The sequence below is a fragment of the Eucalyptus grandis genome, chromosome 2 (assembly GCF_016545825.1).
Source record: "Eucalyptus grandis isolate ANBG69807.140 chromosome 2, ASM1654582v1, whole genome shotgun sequence".
NCBI classification, from domain to species: domain Eukaryota; kingdom Viridiplantae; phylum Streptophyta; class Magnoliopsida; order Myrtales; family Myrtaceae; genus Eucalyptus; species Eucalyptus grandis.
In genome coordinates this window covers 18877094-18895963 of record NC_052613.1, presented here as the reverse complement: position 1 = coordinate 18895963, position 18870 = coordinate 18877094, and the positions used below count along the sequence as shown (strand labels likewise).

General features: G+C 40.7%; 1 protein-coding gene across 1 annotated transcript; it reads right to left on the bottom strand.

The window, feature by feature from the left end:
- Positions 1-14508: 14508 nt before the first annotated feature.
- Positions 14509-18052, bottom strand: LOC120290552 (iridoid oxidase-like). Its single transcript, XM_039306847.1, has 2 exons — positions 17524-18052; positions 14509-14897 (listed from the first exon to the last, which is right to left on the bottom strand). The coding sequence occupies exons 1-2, from the start codon at positions 18029-18031 to the stop codon at positions 14509-14511; spliced, it is 897 nt and encodes a 298-aa protein (XP_039162781.1). The 5' UTR covers positions 18032-18052.
- Between the last annotated feature and the right edge of the window lie 818 nt (positions 18053-18870).

Genomic DNA, 18870 nt, shown 5'->3' with positions numbered 1-18870 from the left:
GTGTTAAGAAGTCATGTTTTCTTTTAGGGATCTTTTATTGGTGTTAAAGTGCGTAGGTTGAACCGAAATGAAGTCACCAAAACATGAAGAAAGCATGCGAATGTGTGGGCGTGAGTTGACTTTAGCGGTCCTTCAGAAAATGTTTAATAAACAAAAGCTTTTTGTTGTTGTTGTTTATGTTATTGTTCTATAGTGATGGGAAAATGATGTGATTATGCGCCGGAGTGCTGCAATGTCCGCAAGTAGGAATGACAATTCATGTTGTTGTCTGCAAACTATTCATAATTACAACCTAAATTATCTGAATGATATCACGAAAGAGTTAATAATGGCCATCATTCAAGGAGACCCTTGATTTCTGAAACATAAGCTAATTAGTCATTTACATACATAGTTACAAGTCTTTTGGAAGGAATACTCTATAGGTATGTTTGAATATACATTTTGTGATTTATAACCACTTGCTCTATTTCACATGAGCCAAGTTATCCAGAGTATTTTGAGTAACCACACAATGTAGAGCATCTCTCATTGATCTGAGACTCTAAAACATTACAAATTCCCTCCAGTTTAATGAACTGACATCCTTTTTAATATTGGCCCGTATCGTGATATTACTCATATATTATGTGCGGTCTAGTTCATTCCTATTATCTTTGCCATCTTACAAGTTTATTAAGAGCCATACGTCGTCTAAGCTCTCTCACCTGGTATGGCTTAGTCCATCCAAGAATCGCCCACCTATTGAAGGGGGTCCAACTCCGATATTCAACGTAGCAATTTGGCGTGTTCCATGAGGTTCAAGTGTTCAAAAAGAGTATCCCCTTCACCACACAAGACATATTTAAGGAATACGGTTCTTATGAATCACTAGAGAGTCTCTCTTCCATTGAGAGTGAGTTATCGTTCTTCAGATGTCTCCTTCTATCCAATATTGGATTCTCAAGCAGGCAACTTTTGAAGAAAAACTCCGTACTTTGTCATTCTTCTATAAAAAATAAATCGTCAGTGATGCATACGGAGAATAGCAGTAGTTAAGGAACGTCGACCCGCGACCAAAAACCATAAATTCTTGCAGGTACTTGCATCGGATTGAGACGGAGGACAGTAATCGTTTTGGGTAAACTAAGGACAATCGAAAATCCCCACAAAGTACAACCCTCTTCATTCTACGCTCTCATGATAGGCTTGAAAAAACCGTGCTGTGTACCGACGCCAACTAATGCTTTCACGTCCTTGAGTTGCGATGCAAACAAGACTTCCAACTCTACATGGAAGTGATTTTTCAATGTTTGCCACAGCAAAATCATGAATTTCATAAAAAAAAAAAAAAAAAAAAACTTCAGCACAAACTACAAAGTCGAATATAGGGTTCAGATGTCTGAGCACCAGACTCGACATCAAGGGCCCCCACCAAGGAATTCGAGCCCAGCTGTTGGGGATCAAGGCATGGCTACTGGGTTCCACGATAAGTTGATCACGAGCCTTGGTATTTCTATCCCAAAAAGCCCTGGTAAAAGTAGCCGGGTCATTTTACCCATGCTTCTCTCACTGGCTCCATAAATGTTAATATAATATGTATCATTTTTGTAAATTCTAATTATCCATTTCATCAACTTTTGCATTGTTTTCCTTACCAAAAAAATAAATAAATTTTGCATTGTTCTTCAAGGATCGCGTAATGCTTGTCTTTTCTTTTTATTAGATATATTTTATAATCCATAGATGATCTAGTTTAGTTAGATTGAGAGAGAGAGAGAGAGAGAGAGAGAGAGAGAGAGAGAGAGAGAGAGAGAGAGATTTTGAAGTCAAAGGCAGAGGCCTTTCTCTCCGATGGGTTCCGAAGCCAGCTCTAGGGGTCGGATTTTCCTCAAGCGAATCGGACATGGACATGAGCCTAATTGAAGCTGAGCGTGAAATGGGCTGCTAGGAAGCTGAGCGTGAAATGAGGTAACTTTGATGGACCCGGTCGAAAGCAAATGGCCGGATGGGCTGATATGATGGGCCGGCTTTGGTTCCTTGCAAGCTATAATATCCCAGTTGGACTCTCCCTCTCCCTCTCCCTCTCTCTGTCTCATCCATTTATTTATTTGTTTTTCTCTTTTTTTTGTTGTATTCATTTTTTATTTTTGCAAAAATGCATACTTTACCAGTCACAAAAATTCAGGCATCACCAATTGATAATTGCCACGGGAAGCTGAACTAGTAAGAGTTTGTGCACAAAGTGTGTGCGCTAGAAAAGGTGAGTGACATGCATGAAATGTCTAATTATAGGATTTTACATAGCATAAATGTGCAGCTTTTGGTATTGCCCAATATAGGAAGGGATCTTAATGGAAATTTTTTTATTTAATTAGAGAATAAGAAATAAATAAATAAAGCAATAACGTAGAAGCATTACTCATAGGAAGCAAATAAATTTGAGAGATTAGTAAGGAGAGAGAAGTTCGCTAATCAAGGTGCAATTTTTAGTAAAATAATAGTGAGAATGTTACGTGATAATAAGAAGAAGTGTTTCCAACTGAGAGATATAGTGATCACATCTGAATTTTAATAAATCAACCATGTTATCTAAGCATATAGAAATTTTTATTTTCACGAAAAGAATCTCCATCCTAATATGGGCTGCATATTTATAAATATACATACATATATATGAGTAACTAATAAATTGCAGCTCACACCTCATAGATCCCCATAAAAGCTAACTAATATTCCCTAAGTTCATAACTTAAGTTCTAATAACAACTTTGTCATATCGCAAATGCATCCCAAGATTTAGAAAATGACTAGCTATCCTTTGGAAAATATAAAGGACGAAGCCTTTAACAAAATACAATAATTTTAAATAAATGTATTGACTCCGCAGAACCTTTCATTAAATAATAGTTATAACAAAATCCAGTGAGCCATGAATAATAAAAAGTTAGAAAGTAATTAATCCCCTCAGAATCGCTCTCCACGCGTATTAAAACTAAAAGATGAAAATTAATGCGATATTTAAAAAAATTGGGAGAGTCGCTATCAAATTGATCTGAGTGCTGGAATAATTTTTGAAACTGCTTCCGAATAAGCTTAAAGAAACATAGCAAGATGAAAAAGGCCACATTCTTCTTAGAAAAAGAGACATGCAGGGAAATTTAATTTACTTAGGAAATTATGCACCAATAACTATACCTATTATATAGGTTTAATTCTTGAGTAATAACAAATAACTTCGGAGGATTGATTGATATTGCATTTATCATGTGGTTACGACTTTTTAAGATGGTGAATATAGGATGACAATACCATGGAAAAATGTACAAAAATACACCGTAAGTGCTAAAACTTAGCACACACTAAAATGTCAAAACTTCCAAAAAATACACGTAAGTGTTATTATTATTATTATTTTTTTTTTTGAAAATTGGGACATTTAAGTATCAATTTCGATGATGATAGCTAGAAATCCAATGTAACATTATTTTAAGAATAAATGTAGTCTAAGTGGCTCATCGGAGTTCCCTACTCAGCAATAAAAGTGCGAAATAATGTTGTTTTGCCACAAAGTTAATTTTTAATATAAATATTAAATAAGTTAAATTAAAAACTAAATTAAAAAAAAAAAGAGGTTTTAGCAAAGCAACGAGGGCCTTTACATTCCTTGCCACCGTTGTTGCCGCTGTCATCACCGTCGCCTCCACCATTGTCGGAAGGGCTGATGACGTGGGGTGAGGTCGGCCGGTGTCGAGCCCGGCCTTAGCCTGTTGTTGGCAAGGGCTTGTAGCCTTTTCCCAGGTTCAACGAGGGTTGTCGCTAGCTGGGGCAGGGTCATCTAGCCACGCCATAGTCAGCGACGGCCCTTGGGCCCTTTGGCCGAGGGCCGGCGACCCTTGCCAACGGTTGGCCATGGTCGCCGGCCACTAGTCGAGGCCCAATAACCTCGACCGACCACCGTCATGAGGCTTTTCTAGTGATGGTGGGGTGGCAGTAGCCGCAAGCTCTAATTGCATTGCCGCAACCCTTTTTTGAAATTTATTTTAATTAATAATTATATTAAAAATCAAATTTTGAGATAAAACAACATCGTTTTGGGATATGATAGTCAGATCAACGTTACAAGGATAATTTTTTTTTTGAAATAATTGCCATCTCAGTAAAAAATATTGCCGAAAAATGCTACGTCAGTATTTTGATCAGAATTTCTCGTTATTGACATTTAAATATCCCTTTCGTTTCCGACTGTAATATTTAAATATATTTTTAGAAATTTTGATAGTTAAATGTTCACTTATATCGAATTTTGGCATTTGAAATTTTGGATACTATGGGAAATGCATTTGCCAACTTGGTTTTATTCTCCTTTTGCTTCTGGGCCACGAAAATCGTCAGATAAAAACAAATTGATCAATAAATATCTATGTCACTTCAATGCTAGCATTGTCATTGCCCACGCAAGTGTCACAAGTCAGTCGATTAAGAACAATCATACACCTGTGCGGCCTTAGGATTATGATCCCAAGTTGGCCTCACGGACGCTTAGCTCACAAGAATGGAGTATGAGAGTGAAACACAAGAGTATTACTTGTGAATGAGAGAGTATGTACAGCTGAAGGGGAGGGTCCCTTCTTTATACAAGGACGAGTCTAATCTCAATCGTTGATCCTCTCTCCGATCCAATGGTGGCATTTGAATCTACATCATCGTTATAAGTCTATACATTAGGCTACTCGATGGCACTAGGCATATGGAAGGCTCAAGGGGCGTGTGTCAGAAGAAATGGCAGGGCCGCCTGACACGAGAGTTGGACGGTTACGGGCTTGTCCTGTGTTGCACATGGGTTGGTCAAGCACTGATCATGGGTCATTCATGGACCGGTCGTGGGCCGCTTGTGACATCCTGAATTTTCGACCTGTCTCGAATATATGAAATGGGCATTCGCCAGCGCGCCTATGGTCCATTTTCTCTGAGCTGATCATTCATGAGTTTACCAATCTATTGGGTGAAGCCGTTAAGGGATATAATCGCGGTAAAATCCCTAAAAACTACGCGGTAGGTCGGATCGGACTAAAATCGTGTTCGATCGATTTTAACCACAAAATAGAATTCGGTTTCGGGAATCGGACGTTCGAGCATGTCACGGTTCATGTATAGGACGTCATCTTGTCTTTTGGAGAAATTCCATCGAGTTCGGGATTTTTACGGAAAATCGTGTCGGGCAATTTGAAAAATGAACGGAAATTCGGATTGGCCAATTTGAAGGGATTTTTGGGATATGGTGTGAGTGAATTGATGAATAGAAGTTGTTTGGACTTTTTTTGAATTCAAATTGGACCTCAACCGAATTTGTTTGTTCAGAAAATCGGATTAGAAGAAAAATGAATTAAAATTCGGAATTGAAGAAAACGGCCGTTTTGTTGCTAGAGATTTATTATTCGAGGGGAATTTTGTACAAGAAAGCAAGTGGGGATCAAGTACCTCAGCCTGGGAATTTTCAGGGTTCAAATTGGATTAGACAAGAGCATTTGAGACTAAGAAATTTTGATTATGAGACTTTCTTTTAATTTTTCCTTTCTATCTCTATTTTCCCTCTTTTGGCCGACTTCCCCACGCCCACTACTCTCTCTCTCTCTCCTCGTGCGAAATTTTCCCCCACCGACGTCTCTCTCTCCCTGCCGTAACCCATTTCCCTCCTCTCTCGATTGCTTTGATTTTAGTCAAAGCTCTCTATTTTTCTGCTTTATTTGACCGATACTTTCATCCACACACTTCTATCTTCCTCTGCACGTCTTGGAGCTTCGGTCTTTGCTTTGCTTTCGTTCTTCTCTTTTATTAGTCCGCCCGAAGTCTGCAGCATCACAGAAGGGAAGCCACGATCCACCGAGCGTTCCTCACGCAGCCATCCACCGAATTTCAGTCAACATCCTTGCAAGTAGAGCTCATTTGTTGACCGTGTGAAGCCCCCCACTCACCCAGCAACAGCTTCAGTGTCGTGTCTTCATCTCCTGCCCCATTTGCTGCCACCGAAGACCCTAGCAACGTCCACCGAAGCTTCCTCCTTCGAAGACTTTGCTGCCCGCGTGCGTCTCTTCCAGCTCTGCCACGTTCAGCCCACGTTCCACGGAGCCTCACGCCTGCATCGCCAGACCAAGCCCACCAACGACCGAAGCCCACCGGTTTTCTCTCACTCTCGCTGTCCCCACGCGGGTCAACGAACCAACTACTTCTCCCATCTTTGACCGCGACACCCACCAACGGATGCCAGCAGCTGCTTCTGCCATCTTCGATCCTCCTGCCTCGCTTGCTGTCTCCATCTGGCCGTGTGAATCGCACGAAGCAAGCCGTGGATTCCAGTGTCTTCGGCCCACCAGCAGCCCAGTTGAGTCCAGAGAATTGAGTCAGCCAATTTCAGCCCTTGCCGCTCCTTTGCTCGGGCCCATCAGCCCAGCAAAATGAAGTCCAAGTTTTAAGCTCAGTCCACTCAAGTCTTAGCCCATCTTCACTTGGATCCAAGCCTGCAGCAGGCCCATCTTCAGCCCACACGATTTCAGCAATTCAGCCCAAGGAGTCAAGCTACAGCCCATGCGAAATTCAGCCTTTGGAGCCCAAGTCTACAAGTGTAGCCCATCTTCAGTTTTTGGCCCAAGTGAACCTCAGTCCAGCAGCAAAGTTTTTGAGGCCCAAGCCCATCAACCAAGCCCAGAATTTTCCGTGGGCTTGCAAGGCCTGTTGAGCCTGGCCCGAGTATTCGCCAACGCCACCGAAAGTTTGGATTTTCGCCGTCGCGTCGTCGTCGCGGTGTCCCGATCCCCACTTTTAATTAAGGAGTTTTACTCACTAATACTTTCTTAGTTTGCTACTTATGTTTAAGGGTTGACTAAATTTAATTAAGTGCAATGAGGTGGTTAGATTAGAGTAGATTAATGATTATTAGATAATTGTGATGCATGTTAGACAATTGAATTGTGCAATTAGCAAGTAGAGACGTACTATTATTTATCAAATGCATCTCGGGATTTTTCCCGACCCATTTCGGGCTTCAATCAGGCATTACAAGCCTAAATTGAATTTTTAGTATTTATTTATTAATTTTCGAAATTAATTACTTATTTATTTATTTTTCCTAAATTCAACTTTGGATGGTCGGTGACCGGAATTTCGTGCCGATTTCAGTGATGCTTTTTGTTTATTTAATTGAGCACTGGTTTGTGGAAATTGAGTGAGTTGATGAGTATGTGGGGATTTATCCCAAGATTGATCAGTGTCAGTGTTTAATTAAAAATTGACTGTGAGAGGTTGTGAGTTGAACCTCGAAAGCCGCCAAAGTATGGCTGTGTCAGTGGGACCGCGTTTTGCCACCGAATTTGGAATTGGTCGTGCCCGTTGGGCCGTAAATTGCCACCTGATAGAGGTCAAGCCCGTTGGTTCGTAAATTGCCACCTGATAGAGGTCATGCCCATGGGGTTGTAAATTGCCACTCGATAGGGGTCGCGCCTGATAAGACTGTAATCTACCACCTATTAAAGGTCGTGCCTGTTGGGTCGTAAATTGCCATTGATAGAGGTCGCGCCCGTGGGGCCGTAAATTGCCACCTGATAGGGGTCACGCCTGATAAGGCCGTAATCTGCCACCTATTAAAGGTCATGCCCATTGGGCCATAATTTACCACCTAAAGATAGATTGTGTCCTTTGGTCCGTAAGTTGTAGCCAAGAAATTTGATAGGTTGTGCTCGTGAAGCCGTGAGTAAGATTTGAGACTGAATAAGGGAGACGACCGGGGAATGGTCGGATTGACATGAAATCGATTAGGTCGATTGATCAAGATATCGATCTGTGATGTGATTGCTTGGGTGCCTATTGAACTATGCTAAAATGCAGGTGGAGTCTGAGGCCAAGGTAAGTCCTCTAACCCGTGCGTGCATAGGCAGCCTACATAGCGTATTGGTTTACTAATCAAGTCTTAAGGGGTATAACTTGCTGAGACGTAGTTTCATCCCGGTTGTGGGACAACATTTCAGGACCTTGATGAGGAGCCTGAGGAGAAAGAACCCGAAGAGGAGTACCTGGAGGAGAACCCCGATGATGATCCGAGTACAACTCGGATAAGGACTATGATCCCATCCTCTTTGTGAACCCTGTTTATAGGTGGTTGAGTGTGAGATTAGACCTTTGTGAATAGTATGGTAAAATACTTTGAGGTGTGGTTGTATAAAAGTTTGGTTGTGAATTCAATATGAAAAATATGGCTCTACTTTTCTATCACATTATTTTATTGTCTGGGGGTTATAATACTCCTGCATATGCATATTAAAATGAAAAGGGTCAGCGATACGTCATGGGATATCGCTTTTAAAATCGATCAAAGGTAAGGAATATGTGCGTGCCTGAGGATCGAGGCGTGACACCGCTTGTGGGCTAGCCCTTGTGTGTGACACGGCCCCATCACAGACGGTCTTGGATCATGCTTCGTCAGAGGTCGTGTCAATCTCCCCCTAATTGGGCAATGCCCCGCTCACGTTTGTGGTATGGAAGGTATTGATGTGTTTCTTGAATTGCCACTGCAGTGTCGGACGGTTCCCAACTCGCTTCACTCTTAGGAAGGCCTTTCCATTGGACGAGGTATTCCTTCTTCGGCACATGATATTTCTTCCATATGATGCGATCCGCCAGATGCATTCAACATCCTAATCATAAGAGATTTTTGCTTCCATGGGCGCCCGTTTCAATTCGCCTCAATCCGGGTCTTCCTCATCTACATGGAAAGGGTTTAGCATACTCGCATGGAACATGGGGTGTATCTTGAGTTTGGTTAACAAGTCCAGCTTGTATGCAACCTTTCCGATCTGTTGCAACACTCGAAAGGAGCCTTCATAGCGACGGATCGGCCCTTTGTGCACGTTGCGATATTGAAGAACCAAGTGTAGCTTGGCCAACACCAAGTCTCCAACTTGGAATTCCACGTGCCCGTCACTTCTTGTTGGCCCACTTTTTCATGCTCTTTGCAGCCTTACGTAGGCACGCTTGCGCTAAGTCCACATGTTCGTCCCATTCTTTGGTGAACTTGTAATCGGAGGGATTGCTACCTCGATATCTCAAGGCAATTGTGCTTGGTGTAAGCAGTTGCTGCCCTGTTACGATCTTGAATGGGCTTTGATTTGTGGACTCACTTCGGTGCAAGTTGTACGAGAATTGGGCCACGTCAATCAGCTGTGCTTAGTTCACTTGCGTGTTGCTCACGTAGTGCTAGAGGTAGATTTCTAGGAGTGCATTCACCTACTTCGTCTGATCATCAGTCTGGGGATGCAAGCTTGTGGAAAAGTTGAGGTTCGTTCCCAGCAACTTGAAGAGCTCGATCCAAAACCACTTGGTGAATTGAGGATCACGGTCACTCATGATCATGCATGGTATGCCCCAATACTTGACGAAGTGCTTGAGGAATAGCTTAGCTACTTCCTCGGCTAGACAATCTTTTGTGGCTAGTATGAATTTTTTGTATTTGGAGAAACGATCTATGACGACCATGAGGGTCCAACATCCTTCGAACTTCGGCAAGTTCACGATGAAGTCCATGGAGGAGATTCTCTCCCATGGATGCTCCGGGATAGGCAACGGTTCAAGGAGCCCTGCCAGTGACCATTGCTCTATCTTGTATTGTTGGCACACAAGACATGTCCGTGCATAGGCTTTGATGTCGTCCCGCATGTGTGGCCAATAGTAGTGATCCTCAATGAGTGCCATAGCGCGGTGGATTTCCGGATGACCCACCCATTTAGAATCATGGCACTCGTGCAAGATTTCCTTCTTGAGTTTCCGGTGGACCAGCACATAGAGTTGTTGTCCCTTGGTGTAGAAGAGATCATCCTCGCACCGGAATCGCCTTGTCTTGCCTTCTCGAGAGTACTCAAGGAGGGCTTGGGCCGTTCGGGTCATGCTTTAATCCCTTCTTAATGTGATCGATCCATGGATAGTTTAGTCGACTCATCATACTGACCAGTTGCAACTTTCGGCTTAATGCATCGGTCACAGAGTTGGACTTTCCAAGCTTATATTCTAGTACATAGTCAAACTCGGCTAAGAAATCTTGCCACCGAGCTTGCTTTGGGTTGAGCTTCTTTTGAGTTTGAAAGTAGCTTGTGGCCACATTGTCAGTCCTTATGATCAACCGAGATCCCAAGAGATAGTGCCTCCATGTACGAAGGCAATGCACCACCGCGGTCATCTCTTCTCTCGGACCGTGTATTGTCGCTTGGTATCGTTTAGCTTCTGAGACTTGAAGGCAATCAAATGCCCCTCCTGCATAAGGACACCACCAATAGCAAAATTAGAAGCATCGGTTTCTATCTCGTGTGGTTTGGCGTGGTTAGGCAACACGAGTACTGACTTTTTGGTCATGGCTCGCTTTAACTGATCAAATGCCTCTTGACACTAGTCTGTCCACTCCCATGACCTTTCTTCAGAATGTTCGTGATTGGCATGGTGAGGCTTGAATATTCCTAGATGAAGTGCTGGTTATAGTTTGTGAGACCAAGGAAGGATCTCAATTCTGTCACCTTGGTCGGCAGCTCCCATTTAACGATGGCATGAATCTTGGCCACGTCTATCCGCATTCGTCCACCCCTAATGATGTGCCTAAGGAAAGGGACTTCATTTTGCGCAAAAGCGCATTTCTCCTGCTTTATGTACAGGTCATTTTCCCACAAGACCTGAAAAACTCACCTCAAGTGCTTGATGTGTTCCTTGAGCGTTCGGCTATACACGACAATATTGTCGAGGTAAACCATAATGAACCGATCATTGAATGGATGTAGTACCTTGTTTATAAGAGTGCATAACGTGGCTGGCATTTATCAAGCTAAAAGGCATGACGAAGAACTCGTACGATCTGTAACGCAGTTATGCGCGCGGTTTTGACACTTGAGGTGTTCGCGCCTCGAATCAAGATGTATCTATAGGCTTTTTAGCAAATTTACAATCTTTTTATTTATTTTAGCGTAGTTTGCAAAGGTGACAAAGTACGTGGGCCAAGACCATTTCGACCGTGTTTATGTTGGTTGTAGTGCAGGTGCGCGCGATCAATTGTCCATATAAATTTGACAAGATCTGAAAAGATCATACAATATTCTTTTTATTCCTTTTCTTTCATGTCGGTCTCTATGACCTCCTTATTCTATTATTCAACAACCTTATTAAGCCTTTGCCTTCTTACCTTTGGTTAGTACTGCTCTGGGTCTCTGAATCGGGAATTTATCGTAGGTTCCATAAAAACATCCATTGTGCACTCACCTGTGGAACCAACTTTAGATTAATTGTTTTTTTTTTTTTTTTTTTTTACGACCAGTAAGGTTTTATCGATGTCATAAAAGGAAGATGAGCTACCCTGCTACATGCTGAAGTCATACAACTTAAACAAGACCAAAATGCTAACATAACAGCTTGTAGTTGCCCGAAGACATTCGTGCAATAACAACAGCATTCTTAAGAAGTCTTCCTTGGACAGGTTTATGGATCTTGACAAAATAAGATCAGCGCTTATATACTTAGGTAATTATATGTTGAAGTTATATTCACGAAAATCTCACTTCTTGTGCTGGTTTTTGGTACATGACATCATGTCTTGCCATTTCCTTTATTACCAGTCAATAACTAGTTACTATGGATAATATTCCAAATACATCACACTCTACGTTTCTTAGGTACCACTTTCAAAGGATGGAGCTTCCTTAGTGTTATTCCGATCCGCTCTCTCATGTCTAGGTCTCTGAGTCAAACCACCACCTAATTCCCAATTGAAATGGTAAAGCAACGTTGCAAGACCCAGATGAAGCACCCTATGCGCCAATGAAAGTCCGATGCACATTCTTCTGCCTGATCCAAATGGAATTAGCTCGAAGTTTTGACCCTTGAAGTCAGTGTTAGATCCTAAGAACCTCTCTGGTTTGAACGCCAATGGGTCCTCCCAAGCATCCGGGTCTCTTCCAATTCCCCACACATTCACGAAAACCTGTGTATCTTTGGGTATATCAAATCCCATGAAATTGGTTTCCTTTAGAGCATTTCGTGGGACAAGAAAAGGCAATGGTGGATGCAATCTTAGGGTTTCTTCACCACAGCTTGCAAAAACGGCATTTTTTCCGTGTCATTTTCTTCGAGCTTCTCGTCAACCTCACTACCTGGTCAATCTCATCTTTGGCCTTTTCATGGACTCGGCTGGCGGAGTAGCTCCGCCATCGCCCACTCGATGGTGCTGCTTGTAGTCTCTGATCCAGCGAAAACATTTCCTACACCATCAAGAAGACCCATTTAGTATACTATCGTGTCTAGCTAGAATATCACTAATATTGATTCTTGTGCCATCATTAAAAAATTCTATCTAGCTTGAAAATCACTCTCTTGAATCGTCGAGTTAATAGTAAAAGTTCTCGCGCTTCACCTGATAAAAAATCCTGATCAAATATAGCGATTCCTATACTTCGAATTGACAAACAAATGTTAAGAGTGCCGACAGATTCACAAAAGAATTACTCATTTTGTGTTCCAATTTGAATAAGATTGTCGATCTCAATCCAACCTCTTCTATAGGCTTAAGACTTGTTTACTAAGGTCCAATGATACCTTCCACAATTGAAATAGCCTTTTCAACAACTACTTACTATTTATGAAAAACATTTAACACTTTGAGTTTTTAGGGAACATTGCATAACAAAAAAGTTGATACTAGTATATAGATTTTATCATTCTATCCCGGTTTGGCCAATCCCCACTCATTTCATATAACTAGCTTGAATGCTCTAGGAAAACACAAGATTGATTTACAGTTTATTTAAGGGTTGCGCTATTTCCACCCTCATATAACTAACTCCACCCTATTTTTCATTAAAAAGCAAAATTGCCCTCAACCATTAAATTGCAATTTAAAGTGGTAGACCCAAATATATTCACTTTCCTTCTTTTTCATTCTTATTATATTTTTATTTAGAATCTAGTCACGATAGTTAAACTTTTCACATGTTTTTTTTGTTTATTTAATATGGTTATAATGTGTATATTGAAGGCATTTTGTTTTCTTTTTTATTTTTAAATTTTACTTCTGCAGAATAAGTTACATCGAATTTTTTTTTCCAAGAAACCTAATTTTACATTGTTGAGCAAATTCATGGATTAATTGTCATATAGAATCTAGAGTTTAATATAGACAATTTTTCTAAACAATCTCATCTTCATATAATTTTACTTTTGTTATGTATATCACCATCAAACCCTTTCTTATTAGGTCTTTTTTTTTTTTTTTTTGTTTTTTGTTTTCCAGAAACACTTCATGGATGATATTAATTTTTGTTATTCCTATTTGATGAGATTTCACTTGAATTTTTGAAAAGACATTTCTTATTTAATAAGAATTGTGATTTAATTACATTTTACCTTTTAAATTTTCACATTGGAGAATGTAATTATGATTTTACTTCGAAAATTCCTTATAGGTTTTTTTTTTTTTTCTTTTTCCTATCGATCATCCCATTATATGTATACGTGAACAAAGTGATAAGAAATGATTTAATGGTGACATGCACAACAAATTTTAAAGTTTATAAACAAGTTATTGCATTAAAAAAGTGCATGTGTTAAAATTTTTCTAGTCGATTAATCAACAAATTTTTTAGACAACATTGAAAAGAATTTGATTTAATGAAAATTTTCTTTACGAGTAATTTAATTTGTACATAAGTAAATTGTAATAATATAGTAAAAACATAGTGCCTTTAATATACATAGAATATCCACAATAAACCAAAACAAAACTTGCTAAATCTTGATTATGATAAATAGATCCTACATAGAAGAAGAAAAACCAGAAAAAGAAGGAAAGTGAATAAGTTTGAGCCACCACTTTAAATTGCAATTGAATATTACGAACCATTTTGTCTTTTTGGTGAAAGTGGACGGATTTAGTCATATAAGGGGCGGAAATAGAGCCATCCTCATTTTAATATTAACTACTAAAATTTCTCTTTGACGTGTGATGTGATCTTACTTGTTTAAATGTCACTTAAGTTTACCACACTGCTTAATAAACCAAAACGAAACATGTTAAATTTTGATAATGATAAAGTGAAAATATAGTGCCTTTAATATACATGGGATATCCACAACAAACTAAATGAAACATGTTAAATCTTGATTATGATAAATGGTTCCTACATAGGAGAAGAAAACCTAGAAAAAGAAGGAAAGTAAATAAGTTTGAGCCACCACTTTAAATAGCAATTGAATGACTAAGATAAATTTTACCTTTTTTGGTGAAAAGTGGTTGGATTTAGTATATAAGGGGTGGAAATAGCGTCTCACTTATTTTAATATGAACTAGTAAAACTTGTCCTTGATCTTACTTGTTTAAATGTCAATTAAGTTTACTGCACAACTTAATAAACCGAATTTGATCTAATATCTCTAAGATGGTAATCTATGATCATGCCTTTTTGGCCGTGTTAGACGTGGAAGGGAGGAGCAAACTCACCAGAATGATTATGTTTACGTTCTGGGAAGAGATTTTGCGAGGGCCTTCTTTTCCATCACCCTCATAATCCAATAACGCGTCCAAGAAGTCATTTGTCGTTCCCATCTCTCCCCTGAGCTTTCGCTCCTCCAACCTCTCTTTACAAAACCTTCAGCAATCTTCATGGCTCGACCCATGTCCTTCGCCATGCTTGCCTTGATCCCCTGCGGGTCCAACCATTTCAACCACGGCATGAAGTCGGCTACGTTAGGCTTGCCGGCCCACTCCATGAACCGGTTCATGGCGTCATAGAACTCGGCCCCGTCCTTTGATTTTGGGTCCAATAAATCTCGCGAGAGAACCATGTTGCCCACCACATTAAATGCCAGGAGAAAGAGGAAGCGGGATAAGTCGATTCCTTGCTCTTCATAAAATGAAATTTTTTTTACGATTAATTATAATAAGAGGCTGTGTAGCAGCACGTAACATATTAGACATGAAAAAAATTTATAGCACCAAGTTGCGCAACTAGTTAAAAAGAGGATATAGTCGAATCGACCTCTAAGCTATTCTTGAGCTCCACTTGACTTACTATGAATGCTGCAATGTTCAACACGAAAGGTCGAATTTTTAAGCTCAGGTCAAACCTAATAAAGTGCTTCTAAGCTTGGTTTCGACTCTACTTCACTAACAAAACTAAATTAGCATCTAAACTCTTAAAACTTCAAGCTGACTACAAATAAAATTAAGTGGAAAGTTTACTTATGCATGCTTTTTGAAATTTATAGAGATGTACTTGATAAATGCAACGAAAGATATATAAGACTCAACTTCTCGATCATGCTCGAGTTTGGGTCAATTAAATGATGAAGCTACACGAGCTTGACATAATTCAACAGTAGAGTCACTCTACTTCAACTCAAATTTGAAAAGAATGAAAGCGAGTTCGACTAAATAACATATTTAATCCCAACATCTCTTGGTAACTTGAGTTATTTACACTAGTATTTAAATTGTTGACTTTGTCTACAGTACACAAAGCAAAGGGACAAAAGTATCAGCGGTCCCTAAATCTTTACAGAAAGTTTAATTAGGTCCCTAATTTTTTTTGTATAATTAATTCCGTAAATCATATACTTTCATGTCCGATATGGTCCTTTCATTAAAAAAGAAAACGAAAATTCAGACGTGGGAGTTAAGTACCGTTAAATGCTAACATGGTATCCTACGTGACATATAAAAAAACTTAAAAAATAGAATAACACAAAATTCATAAACAAGGAAATTAAGAAACAAAATAAATATTAAAAAAAATGAAAAATAAGGAAATTTGAAAAAGAAAAAGAAAAGAAAAGAAAAGAGAAACGAAAAACAGAAGTCTCGTTAGTGAACTAGGGCAGACGTCCGTGAATTGTGGCTATACTGAATTAGGGACGGCGGCGACTCGTTGCCGGTGGTCGTGCGACCTGTCGAGGTGACGCCGATCTCACGCCACCTCAAAGGGATCCAGCCTGAGGTGGCGCATGGGTGCTTGGATGGGAGGTGGAGGTCGCAGACAGCAAGCACTGAATGACCCATGTCGTGACTCGAAACTGCCACCCGCCCTAGCCAGACAGCCCTCTATATTTTTGTGCATAATTTATTAGTTAGATTTTTATATTTTCTTATTTTTCTTATCCATATCAGCACTATATTTAGAAATAATTCATGTCACCAAATAAGTTAGTATAATCAGTGTTAGGGCGACATTCCTCATAATCATTCTATATCTATGAGGAGGGTCAACTCCAATTAGAAGATGTATAATTTCGAGGACTAAATTTACAAACAAAAAAGATTCTGGAACCTAATTGAACATCTTACAAAAGTTGACAAACCATGGTTCCTTTATCCCTGAAAAACAGGCCCAATATTTTATTTTTTTGAGTTAAATCTAGTTGCAAGTTGTATTCTTTACTGAATACATTATTTTGACGGAATGGATCCTTCTCTCCTAACCGAGCGTTTGTAGAAGTCTTAACATGTCTTAATCATTGATTTTAGGGAAAATGTCACAAATGGTCCTTCAACTTCTACTTAATGTGCAATCTTGTCCCTGAGCTTTCAATTTGCTCAATTTGGTCCATGAATTATCGATAAATGTCCGATCTAACTCCTGACTATTTGAAAATTGACCAATTTTGTCATTCTGTTAGTTTAACGGAATTGGGCATTTTGGTCTTTTTTTTTTTTTTTTTCTTCTTCTTCTTCTTCTCTCTTCCCTCCGTTAGCCATGGTGGAGTTGGTGGAGGGAAGTTGGCGTCCGGCGAGGGTCGCCCTTGTCGGTGCCCTTGCCCGATGCCGACGAGGGCCACCCTCGCCTGCGTCCGGCAAGGACAGCCCTCGCCTGCCTTGGGTGAGGATGGCCCTCGCCAGATTTGGGAGGGCACCCCTCGCTCGATGCTGGCAAGGGCGGCCCTCTCCGACGTCGGGCGAGGGGTGCCCTTGCCAAATCTGGCGAGGAGGCCTCGCCCTGCCGACGTTGGGCGGGGGTCTAGCGAGGCACCCTCGCCCGACGCCGGCGGGGCAGCCCTCGTTGGCGTCGGGTGAGGGCCTCCCTCCCCAGATCTGGCGAGGGCACCTCTCGCCTGACGCTGGTGAGGGCGGCCCTAGCCAGCCTAGGGTTGCCCTTCCCTCCGCCATGGCCGGTGGAGGGAAGAGAGAAGAAAAAGAAGGAAAAACAACCATCACTTAATGGTTTGAACGGAAGGACTAAATTGGACATTTGTTAATAGTTTAGGGACCAAATTGAGCAAATTGAAAACTCAGGGATGAGATTGCACATTAAGTAGAAGTCCAGGGACCATTTGTGACATTTTCCCTTGATTTTACTTATATTAATAATCGACATGTGGTTGTGACACTAGTAGAAATATCGTGTAGGGTATATGATTTTGGTTTTACTTTGATACTTTCGAAGAAGCTTAAGAAACGTTCCCCCCTCCCTCCTTTCTTTGGAAAAAAGAAAAGAAAAGAAAGTCAAAAGGAACACCAAGCACGTGAGAAATAACCTGTTGTTACTTGTTTAGCTGCCATTTCTTCCTCTAAATACCCGATCATGCTGTCGACGCACTTCTGCCTGAGATGGGCCGTCTCGTTGATGCGCTTGGTCACGAGGAGCTCTGCAGAGCAGAGACGTCGGAGAACGCGCCAGTAGCCGCCGTAACGACCCACGGCGAGCGAGCCTTGGTCGTAGCCGAGAGCCGTCAATGCATGGGGACACTTGCGGTCCGCGAATGCCAAGTCGTGGCCCTTGAAGAACTCTGCGGCGGCCTGAGCTGATTGGATCACCATGGTGTTCACGGAACCGAGCTTCAACCACGTGACAGGCCCGTGCTCGGCTCGGAAGCTGTGGAGGTTCTGGTGCGGCATGATCCCGAGGTCGAGGATGTTGCCGATCACGGGCCATGCGGGGGGCTGAGGGGGGAGCTTGGTGCGCTTCCAACGGTTGAGAAGGAAGAATAGAAGTGCCGGGAGGAGGAGGCCGAGCCAAAAGGGCGAAGTAGGGCAGTACTCCATTGGCCAAGCTTTCAGCTATTGCTCACCTTGCACCTATGCGATTATTGCGTGGAAAACAGGATATAAATATACACTCTTATCCTCTTCACTTCACGAGAAACCAACCCAATACAATAAAGAAAAAGAAATATATGCCGTCCACATTATAAAAAGGAAAAATAATAATATATCTTTGGGCTACGAAATGGAGTAAACGTGTTGGTCATGTTGATTCTCGTACATCCATTTCATCGAATTAGGTAAAATTAGATTCTTCGTTTTAATAATTTCAATATTGGTCTAACAACTTACGCGAATTATGCAATCAAATCTTGTACAAAGTTATGCAACCGAGTCTTATAACTTAAAGTTTGGTATTCAATGTAATCTCCGGCTACCAAAGATTGAAAATTCCTGTCAAAATTATGATGTCTTGTTCTATCTTGAATTTCATGGACTGCTTTATCGACTTATTTGTCCAAAAAAATCAAGTAATTATGCACTTACTTTTGCCTTAGTAAGATGACATGTCATTTTTCCAAAATTACTATATAACTAATTCAATCATCAATTTGATTGAAATTTCTGATCTTCACTATCCAAGGGACTACTTCATGTTGAAACATGATTTTCACCGATGAAATCATCATGTATTTTCAAAGAAAATTATTTCGGCAATCAAATTCACCAATGAGGACGGAGTTTGATTGTTGATATAAAAATAATCATTTTATATGATCTTGCATTCTTTTTCTTGCTGCGTCCCTTATGCACGTTTAAGCTAGAGGCAAGATAGTTCATTAATAGTTAGGTTTCAAAATGAGTAAGTCATCCATTTATCTTATGAAGATTAGGGATCT

Coding starts and splice junctions, on each gene's coding strand:
- LOC120290552 (XM_039306847.1), bottom strand. CDS start 18,031: ATGGAGTACTGCCCTACTTCGCCCTTTTGGCTCGGCCTCCTCCTCCCG. Junction 14,898..17,523: donor AGCTAAACAAGTAACAACAG/GTTATTTCTCAC, acceptor CATTTTATGAAG/AGCAAGGAATCGACTTATCC.